The sequence below is a fragment of the Cebus imitator genome, unplaced genomic scaffold, assembly GCF_001604975.1.
Source record: "Cebus imitator isolate Cc_AM_T3 unplaced genomic scaffold, Cebus_imitator-1.0 Scaffold181, whole genome shotgun sequence".
NCBI classification, from domain to species: domain Eukaryota; kingdom Metazoa; phylum Chordata; class Mammalia; order Primates; family Cebidae; genus Cebus; species Cebus imitator.
In genome coordinates, this window is record NW_016107496.1 from 2,950,429 (window position 1) to 2,961,400 (window position 10,972).

Sequence of the window (10,972 nt, forward strand, 5' to 3'; positions counted from 1 at the left end):
GTGATCCACCCGCCTCGGCCTCCCAAAGTGCTGGGATTACAGGCTTGAGCCACCGCGCCCGGCCTAGAATGACCAGTTTTTAAAAAGAATGATGTAGAACTAGAAATTCTAATATGGTAAGATATTCAAGATATGCTAAATATAAAAATCAAATTGCAGGTCATTAGTATAACATGAGCCCATCTGAGTGTGTGCGTGTGTGTGTGTGCATGAGTGATGGGGAAATTCTTTGCAATGATTACCTCTACAGAGGGGACTAAGAGGTAAGGGGGAAAAGGTATATAATACCATTCTTTATTGTTTTAATTTATCATTTTGTGTATTACTTTCATAATAAAAAAGCTACTATAAAATTTTCATTTAATTGAAAGGATTAATAGTGAACATATGCAATGTTTTAAAGCAAACTGAATAATTACAATGTTCTATCACTATGCTGGTTTTTATCACTGGCACAATAAAATTAGTTTGTAGCTAAAGAAAGCCTAAGAGATTTTCTGGTAAATTTAAGTATCTATAATTCCAAAGTTGTATAAATTCATTTCCATAAATTTGAAGACTACTCTAAAAAACTCTGACTTCAGGTAAAAATAGTTAAGTGTAATTTATAGTCAATATATTAATAAAGGTCTGGCATGGTGGCTCATGTCTGTAATCTCAACACTTTGAGAGGCTGACACGGGAGGACTGCTTGAGCCCAGGAGTTCAAGACCAGCTTGGGCAACATAGTAAGACCCCGTCTCTACAAAAAAACATTAGCAGGGCTTTGTGGTTTGTGCCTATAGTCCCAGCTACTTGGGAGGCTCTGAGGCAGGAAGATCACTTGAGCCTGAGAATTTGAGGCTGCAGTGAGCTATAACTGTGGCACTGCACTCCAGCCTGGGTGACAGAGGGAGATATAATTGTTTTTTTGAGATGGGGGTCTCACTCTGTCACCTAGGCTACATACAGTGCAGTGGCATGATCATAGCTCACTGCAGCCTCTAACCCTGGGCTCAAGCAATCACTGCCATGCCTAGCTAATTTTTTTAACTTTTTGTAGAGATGGAGGTCTTAGCCCAGGCTGGTCTTGAACTCCTGACCTGGCCTAAAGTGATCCTCCCATTTTGGCCTCCCAAAGTGCTGGGTTTACAAGCATGAGCCACTGTGTCTCATCTATATATACAATTCTATGCATCACTTGCAAGAAGAGGCACTATGCACTGATTTGGAAGAAATCTTAAAAGTCACCTAGTCTTGGGGCCGGGCGTGGTGGCTCACGCCTGTAATTCCAGCACTTTGGGAGGCTGAGGCAGGTGGATCACAAGGCCAGGAGTTCAAGACCAGCCTGACCAACATAGTGAAACCCCATCTCTACTAAAAATATAAAAATTAGCCAGGCATGGTGGTGCATGCCTATAGTCCCAGCTACTCTAGAGGCTGAGGCAGGAGAATCACTTGAAACCGGAAAGCAGAGGTTGCAGTGAGCCATGATCATGCCATTGCATTCCAGCCTGGGCGACAGAGCAAGACTGCCTCCAAAAAAAAAAAAAAGCCACCTAGTGTTGGCCAGGCACAGTGGCTCCCACCTATAGTCCCAGTACTTTGGGAGGGTGAGAAAGGAGGATCACTTGAACCTAGGAGTTCAAGATCAGACTGGGCAACATAGTGAGACTTCATTTCTATATTTTATTTTTTTAAAAAGAAATTTTTTTTGAGACAGAGTCTTTCTCTGTCACCCAGGCTGGAGTGCAGCAGCCTGATCTCAGCTCACTGCAACGCCCATCTCCCAGGTTTAAGCAATTCTCGTGTCTCAGACTCCCAAGTAGCTGGGATTACAGGTGTGCACCACCACGCCCAGCTCTGTACTTTTAGTAGAGACAGGGTTTCACCATGTTGGCCAGGCTGGTCTGAAACTCCTGGCCTCAAGTGATCTGCCTGCCTTGGCCTCCTAAAGTGCTGGGATTACAGGCCTGAGCCACTGCACCCAGCCACATTTCTATATTAACAAAACAAAACAAAACAAAACAAAACAAAACACCGTAGCTATCTAGTCCAACTTTCCCACCCAAACACCTAGGCATAAAAAAAAAAAAAAAAAAATCAATAAATGATGACAGAGTTACTTTTCCTTACCTTTGAATAACAGCCTAAATTAGTTTGACTAAAAAAAAAAAAAAAAAAATCAAAACCAATAGCAGCCTGCTGAAGAGAGAACCAGTACTAGGAATACAAGACAACCAGAAATGTCTCCTCCTCAAAATGATGACATCTGGTAATCATTCACTAAAAAGTATTTTGGTGTAATATAACAAGTTGCTCAGGTCAGTTTTAAACAAGTCATTGACTTAATTTTCTGGCTTCAAAGTTTTCAATGTGTTTCAAACCAAGAGAAATTAGACCATGATGCAGATTAATTTTAATGAACAAAAATCTCTGTATAAAAAACATTTAAACCTTATCAAACGCTTTAAACACACACACACACACACACACACACACACACACACACACACATCAATACACAATCTTAGAACATTATCTTTGTTTACCCACATAACATGTAAAAGTATTTCTCAATAAAACTTACAAATGAAGAAAGAAAATCCATGATGCTACACTTACACACACACACACAGACACACACACACACACACACACACACTCTCTTAAGGAAGAACGAAAACATGGTAAGAGTGTGAACAGGAAGGGAATGCATCTTTTTCTGTAAAGCTTATATTAAAAACACTGCATGAGTAAAATAACTTCCTATACCAAGAGAAGATGCAGAGAGGGGAAACAGAAAGCAGGGATGAGACTAACTCATTAATAAATAGTTTGAGAATGTCCTTCAAGGACGGTGAATACGGGAGTTACAGATAATCCTGAGTTGTCACCACCTCAAGTTCTTCGATTCTGATAACTGATGACCCTTAAAAAGCATCTATGTATTCATATTTTGTAGGTCTTGATTTGTTCGACATTATTTAGGTGTGCTTTGCCTCTTTCAGTGATTAATTCCTCAGTTCATACTCAGTGTTATGTCCTACTCACCAGAAGGGCCACAGTAATAACTGAACACAGGCTATAAAGGTGGCATATAGAGGGTGAATAAGAAAGGCCAGGTTGCCTGGTTTGGATTCAGCTTCTGGTACCTGGCAAGCTACTTAGCCACTGTGTCTCCATTTCCTCATCTTCGGTTGTGGGTCACTATAGCACCTACTTCAGATAGTGTGATTAGGGAGATTAAACAAGATGATCATTCAAAACATTTATCACACTGCCTGATCAGTAAATGTTAGCCGAAAACACTATTAGTTGTAGTATTACAGGGCAACCAAAAGAAAAATTCCATCTCTGTATTTTTCCTCACTGATAAAAATTTCAGGGACAAACTGTGGCAAAAAGCAGAGATACCAGTACATTTGAGACCAGTACGAAGAGATTGAAGACCTCATCTTATGAATATAGATACCCATTTTTATATAAGAAAAAAATTACATGGCTCCATATCACAAAATTTAAGACCTTTCTGTTAAACATCACACAATTCCCATCATCATTATGCCCTACATACAATCTAAATGATGTAGAGTTCCTATTGATATTCAATAACAACAAGGTCCAGAAATTTTAACTAAGAAATAGCTGCAGAACTGCATATTGGGCAGTAATCTGTGTGTGCCACAAGAGCTTGGGCCAACACAGAGGGCCAGGATTCTGCCTCCGTGGCCTAGACTCCTCCACACACAGTCAGATGAGTCAGGTTCCTGCAGACCTTCAAATCTCCATTCATATCCCCCTTGGAGAGGGCTGTTTTCAGAGGTGAAGAAGCAGCAGCCACTGAGCACGAAATGCCGCCCTCCTACTTGAGTATAATATGATAGCTATCATTGGTTTCTGCTGTTAAAAAGAGAGAGAGAATCATCTTTAGTCACCTCTAAAGCACAGTAGGAGAAACAAAATATAGTAAGATTCTTGTGAGAAGGGGAAAAAAAAAGCAGGACAAACAGCAGCATACTTATTAATAAGCACAGAATCCTTTTAATAAATAGGCATTATAAAAACAACATGCCAGGCAGGCGGATCATGAAGTCAAGAGGTCAAGACCATCCTGGCCAACAGGGAGAAATCCCATCTCTACTAAAAAAAAAAAAAAAAAAAAAAAAAAAAAAAAAAAGAAAAATTAGCTAGGTGTGGTGGCTTGCGCCTATAGTCCCAGCTACTCCAGAGGCTAAGGCAGGAGAATTACTTGAACCTGAGAGGTGGAGTTTGCAGTGAGCTGAGATTGCGCCACTGCACTCCAGCCTGGTGACAGAACAAGACTCCGTCTCAAAAAAAAAAAGAAAAAAAAACATGCCTCAATATCCTCAACTGTAATGGAAGATGGAAGAGAATGGCAAAAAGCCGGGCCGGGTGCAGTGGCTCACACCTGTAATCTCAGCACTTTAGGAGGCCAAGGTGGGTGGACAGCTTGAGGTCAGGAGTTTGAAACCAGCCTGGCCAACGTGGGGAAACCCCATCTTTACCAAAAATACAAAAATTAGCAGGACATGGTTGTGCGTGCCTGTGATCCCAGCTACTCGGGAGGCTGAGGCAGGAGAATCACTTGAACTCAGGAGGCAGAGGTTGCAGTGAGCCGAGATCATGCCACTGCACTCTAGCCTGGACGACAGATCGAGATTCTGTCTCAAAAAAAAAGCTGACTTACACAAAGGAACAAACTCTAATAATGTCACTTTATTAAAATAAAGAAAAAAAATGCCTCAATTTCCTCAACTATAATGGAAGATGGAAGAGAATGGCAAAAAGCCAGGCTGGGCACAGGGACTCAGGCATGTAATCACAGCACTTTGGGAGGCCGAGGTGGGTGGATCGCTTGAGGTCAGGAGTTCGAGACCAGCCTGGCCAACGTGGTGAAACCCCATCTCTACCAAAAATATAAAAATTATGGTTGATACTTTCCCTATCTCTCCTCAAAGAAGTAAAGTATGTACTTTACCTAGCAGTAGTAAAGCTGTTAAACTGCTTAGAGAAAGGTGTTTATCTTACTACTACCTTTCATTGTGTCCAGAATAAAACATGCTTCTTCCTGAAAGTTCTGTATCATCTGAAAAAATCAAGAAAACTTGTGATTATTTAAATGAAAAAGAACCCCTTTATATTCCTGTGTCTCTAAGGACCACCCCACATCCAGGGGGATTTAGATGGGAGGCTTTACAGGCCACAGATAGTGTATTTCTTGAATATCTATAGAGTCATAAAAGTTTCTTCCTCCCAATTTTCAAAAGCCTGCTTCGCAAACTTTTTTCCCCTCCCATTTGGTTTTTAAATATTAAAAAGCTAAGCAGATTAGAACAGTTATCTTAAAGCTAGGTATGCATTTCCCTGGGTTAACCCCAAGACTTTCCAAGGAGTACACAGACACTAATGCGTGCATACAGGAGAACTAACTTCCATGTCTTCAACAACTATATGTGCTATTTCCTATAACTTCTTTAATTTTCCTTCCCCATTTTCCCTTCTCAAACTCCTTTCTCCCATTTTACAAGATAAAGGCATAAGTTTCAAGCTCCCAGAATCCTAACAAGGTGCTCTGGCCCACGATGTAAAAGCTTCAGGTGCCAAAGTGGAGTGACAAAGGTGAACTCTAATAACTGGGCAACAAACTCTTTTATGAGTTTGGTTTCTAACTCTTTCCTTTCACTAGAATTATGGAGTAACCTAATCACAAATTATCATATGATAAAGGATTCAAAATGATTTTTTGATATCACTATGTAATTTTTTAAACTTCATTTTGTGAAGTTTAAAATAATCTAATGACATTGTTATTACAAAACTCTATCCATTCCTATCAATTTATGTGAGTCAAGTCCCACAGCATTTATATCTAGAGGAAAAAAACAGAATAAAATCGATGCTGAAATCCTATGTCATTCTAGCAATCAATAGGCAGTATTCATCTACAAAGGAAATAATTATGTGCAAGGGTACAGGTAGGGAATGAAACAATTTCATCCAACTCATTCATAGATATACCTGTAATAATTTTTTTCTTTTCTTTTCTCAGCTCACCACAACCTCTGCCTCTGCCTCTGCCTCCACCTCCACCTCCCAGGTTCAAGTGATTCTCCTGCCTCAGCCTCCCAAGTAGCTGGGATTACAGGTATGCGCCACCACACCCTGCTGATTTTGTATTTTTAGTAGAGATGAGGTTTCTCCATGTTGGTCAGGCTGGTCTGGAACTCCCGACCTCCGGTGATCTGCCCGCCTCAACCTCCCAAAGTGCTGGGATTACAGGCAAGAGCCACCACGCCTGGGTTTCTTAATGTTTAATAATTACTTATTAAAACATGTAGCATATTTACATTATTTTAATCAATTGTAAATTATGATAATTCCATTCATAATTTTAAAATTTTTTATTTAAAAACTTTGTTTCAAACAAATATAGTAGGATAATAAAAGTTGTTTGTGCATAAAAATATGTTACAGTAGGCTGGGCGTGGTGGCGCACGCCTGTAATCCCAGCACTTTGGGGGCTGAGGTGGGTGGCTCACGAAGTCAAGAGATCGAGTCCATTCTGGCCAACATGGTTAAACCACATCTCTACTAAAAATACAAAAATTAGCTGGGAGTGAAGGTGTGTGCCTATAGTCCCAGCTACTCGGGAGGCTGAGGCAGGAGAATCACTTGAACCATGGAGGTGGAGGTTGCTGTGAGCTGAGATCGTGCCACTGCACTCCAGCCTAGAGACAGAGTGAGAGCTCCATCTCAAAAAAAATAAAAATAAAAGTTACAGTAAGATGGCCAGCCACAGTGGCTCACACCTGTAATCCCAGCACTTTGGGAGGCCGAGGTAGGCGGATCAACCGAGGCCAGGGGCTCGAGACCAGCCTGGCCAACATGGCAAAACCCTGTCTCTACTAAATATGAAAATTAGCTGCGTGTGGTGGCACATGCCTATAATTCTGCTATTCGGGAGGCTGAGGCAGGAGAATCACTTGAATCCAGCAGGTGGAGGTTGCAGTGAGCTGAGATTGGGCCACTGCACTCTGGCCTGGGCAACAGAGCAAGACTCTGTTCCAAAAAAAAAAATTTTTTTTTAGGAGGAAAGCAAGCAAAAAGTATGAAACCCTCTGATCTAGAAAACAGAACACTCTGCCCCAGGAGAACTGCTCTTGCTCTGTGTGCTGACAAATTAATCATCATCTGGTAATTCAACTGTACTGAAAAATCTACCTCATCACTGATGAGCACATGAATTCCTGTTGGCCCCTGCTTGTAAATCTGGCTGATCTGGCAAGGGGAAATGCTGAAAAGCTGAGCAATTTTTTCTGTCAATTCAACAGCTGTCAGTTCTTCTAGATAGATAGCATGGTAAACTGCAAAAGGGAGAGAGCAACAGCAGTCAGTACAAAGTTTGTCTGCTCTTACAGGTAACTTGATCACTAGGAATGCCCACTTCTCTGAAGAACTCAGAAATCAGACTGCCTAAGTTCAAATTCTGGCTCAACCACTTGCAGCTGTGTGACCTAGGGCAAGTTATTTACCCCTAGGCCTCATTTTTCTCACATAAATACTGGTGATAACAATAAAATCCTCTGCAAAGAGGAGATATTAGTTGTAAATATTAAAGCATATAAAAAGTGTTAGGAATAGCACCTGGCTGGGCGTGGTGGTTCACATCTATAATCCCAGCAATTTGGGAGGCTGAGGCAGGGAGATCGATTGAGCCCAGGAGTTCAAAACCAGCCTGGGCAACATAGGGAGATCCCATCTCTACAATAAATAAAACAATTAGGCAGACATGGGCAATGAATCATGATTGCATCACTGTACTTCAGCCTGGGTAGCTGAGTGAGACTCTGTCCCAAAAAAAAAAAAAAAAAAGCACCTGCCATATAGTAGGAGTACAAAAAATAAATGCTAGTGATTATTGTTACTTCTTGCAGACGGTGAATCTACTGTCTGATAGTTTCCCATCACAGATGCCCATAAGTTATCTCTTCATCTTTGTTCATATCTGTCCTGGTCTGTCCAGAACAACCTACCGAAGAAAGTACCATTTGAGTCTCCATCCTCATGCTTCTGTTGCTGTTGCTGCTGCTGTTGCTGCTGCTCCCTCAACTGCAGTGATTCCTGACAAACATAAATGGTTAACCTTGGACGCACCATCCTAAGGGGAGGAAAAAGGCTAATTAGTCTTACGTTCTTTATGGTAAGCACAATAAAAAGAAGGGAGAAACTGTGTTTCTACATTAATAGTACAGAGCAGATGAAAAGTAGAAGCTCATTGGCCAAACGCAATTAATTCACTATGTTTTATTAGTTCCCCAGTGGTAGGGCTTTTTTCCTTAAGTGGAATTAGTTCCAATATAAGGCATCAAATAAACCTCTGAACTTGTGGCTTTTCCTGAAGACTCAGGTCTAGCAATCTTAAGCCCACATTCTCACATGAAAACAATCAGCTATTCTCCTTACATGACGCATATATTCTTCACTATACCCCAGTCTTGACTGCCATTCATTTACATTACCTGTACATTCTCTGTAGTCATTTGAGTTTGTGACTTACGGTGTAAAAGTTAGAAATAGTCAAGATATATAAGCCGCTGTCTTATGGGTCAGGTTCAAGATACACTTTTTACTCAAAAATGCCAAAAGAGTAAACTAGATCATCTTATTTTTCTCATTACCTTCTCCTAACTAGCCTAAGTCCTTTTTCTGTTCTTCTCAGAGAAAGGTATTCAACTACCTCTTGATCTGATCATCTTATTCTTTCTTATTTCTAAACATTCTTTAGATAATATGCTTAAAAGAATGAAAGATCAATTATTTTTCCCCACGTCATCAACCCCTACTTTCACTTCTTTCCTTAAAATTTTCCAAGATTCACCGGGCACAGTGGCTCACGCCTATAATCCCAGCACTTTGGGAGGCTGAGGCAGGTGGATCACCTGAGGTGGGGAGTTCAAGACCAGCCTGACTAACATGGTGAAACCCCATCTCTAGTAAAAATACAAAATTAGCTGGGAATGGTGGCGCATGCCTGTAATCCCAGCTACTTGGGAGGCTGAGGCAGAAGAATCGCTTGAACCCAGGAAGTGGAGGTTGCGGTGAGCCGATATCACGCCACTAAACTCCAGCCCAGGCAACGAGAGCAAAACTCCATCTCAAAAAAAAAATTTTTTTTCCCAAGATTCAACACTCCCCCCCCTTTTTTTTTTTAATTAAAAAGACAGGGTTTCACCATATTGGTCAGGTTGGTCTCGAACTCCTGACCTCAGGTGATCTGCCTGCCTCAGCCTCCCAAAGTGCTGGGATTACAGGCGTGAGCCACCACGCCCGGCTCAACACCCCTTATGGTGTAGACAAAAACAAATATGACTGGGTACAGTGGCTCACATCTGTAATCCCAGCACTTTAGAAGGCCAAGTCAGAAGCATTGCTTGACTTCAGGAGTTTGAGACCAGCCAGAGCAACATGGCAAAACCCCACATCTACAAAAAGTACAAAATTAGGTGGGCATGGTGGTGCACGCCTGTAGTCCCAGCTGCTCAGGGAGCTGAGGCAGGAGGATTGCTTGCACCCAGGAAATCAAGGCTGCAGTGAGCCGTGATCACACTACAGCACTCCAGGCTGGGTGACAGAGCAAGACCCTGTCTCAAGAAACCCCCCCCCCAAAAAAAAACCCAAACCAAAAATAAATACTGCGCAATCTGTTTTTCTGTTTAGTTATTGATTTGGTTCTGCTGCCATTGACCTAAATGCCTTCTTCATCAATGTTACTACTACCTATTTAAAATGGTAACTCCCAAAAAAAAGTTCACAAACTACTGCGTATTTTAACAATTGCAGGCAGACACTCAATTCCTACCCACACTTAAGAATGAGCACTTCTCTAGTTAAAACCAACTTGGGGAGAAAAAAACCAACTTCGGGCCTTTGCACCTGTTGTTCCTTCTGCCTAGAACAATTTCCCTTCCTGTGACTCTAGAGCTGCATCCTTCTCAGAACTGAGCTTAAATATCCCTCCTTGGAGAGGTGCTTCCTGACCACATTCTGGGCACTCTATAGCCCACAACCTTGTTTTTTGCTTATTTGTTTTCTTTTCCTTCAAAGCTCTTATCCCTATCCACAATACTTCCTTATCTCACTCCCCGTTAGAAAGTAAACTCCCTAACAACTGCCACCCTGTTTTGCTCACCAATAAATTAATATTCCCAGAGCCTACAATAGTACCTGGCTCATGAAAAGGATGATGAATTTTCATTGCAAAATTCATTCACCTGGAAATGAAAAATGGAATATCATGGGAAATTCCCTGGACAAAGTGTAAGAAAAGATTTTTAAAAATCTTTATTTGGTACATAGCTGACATTTTAAAAAAATGTGTATTTGGCTGTGTAGAGTATTGTGAAGAATTCCCGAATCGAAATCCATTTGGAATCCAACCTCATTGATATTTTAACACTAATTACATACCGGCCTTTTAATGCATTAAAAAGTCTGATTCCATCTGCAGGGCCACAGATTTGGATCACATCATCTCTAGTTAATTTCAATAAATCTGCCCCTGGAAAAGATATAAGAAAATGGATGATAAAGGCAAATATTCTCTTTGTTAATGACTATTAAAATGGGCTCTATTATAAGGACATCTCATTACCAGAATGTTACAATCCATAATTTTCTTCATGGCATATAAGGCCCTTCAGGACCTGGCCTCTACCTCCTCTCCCATCTCAATTCCCCTCAATTAACTTCCCCACTTAACCCTATGATTTCATCATACTGATGATGTCTAATGAGCAAGTTGTTCTTTCTGCCTGAAATATCCTTCCATTATCCAGGCTGGGTGCAACATGCCTGTAGTCTCAGCTACTCGAGAAGCTGAGGTAGCAGGATTGTTAGAGGCCAGTCGATTGGCAGAAGTTCAAGACTGGCCTGGGCAACATAGCAAGACCCCATCTCTTAAAAAAAAAAA

At 41.2% G+C, this 10,972-nt stretch overlaps 1 protein-coding gene across 7 annotated transcripts in view; it reads right to left on the reverse strand.

Moving 5' to 3' along the window:
* Positions 1–2,678: 2,678 nt before the first annotated feature.
* TFCP2 (transcription factor CP2) overlaps positions 2,679–10,972 on the reverse strand; it is a 66,304-nt gene continuing 58,010 nt past the window's right edge. For 2 of the 7 annotated variants that reach the window (XM_017545902.2, XM_017545897.2), the window contains 5 exons: positions 10,471–10,561; positions 8,037–8,161; positions 7,225–7,367; positions 5,038–5,089; positions 2,679–3,879 (listed from right to left, as the gene is read on the reverse strand). In XM_017545902.2, coding sequence (XP_017401391.1) covers positions 3,845–3,879; positions 5,038–5,089; positions 7,225–7,367; positions 8,037–8,161; positions 10,471–10,561 — 446 coding nt within the window. In that variant the 3' untranslated portion in view covers positions 2,679–3,844. Of the gene's footprint in view, positions 3,883–5,037; positions 5,090–7,224; positions 7,368–8,036; positions 8,162–10,470; positions 10,562–10,972 lie in introns of all 7 variants that reach the window. The other 5 variants (XM_037744722.1, XM_017545898.2, XM_037744721.1 and 2 more) reach the window with 5 other exon arrangements.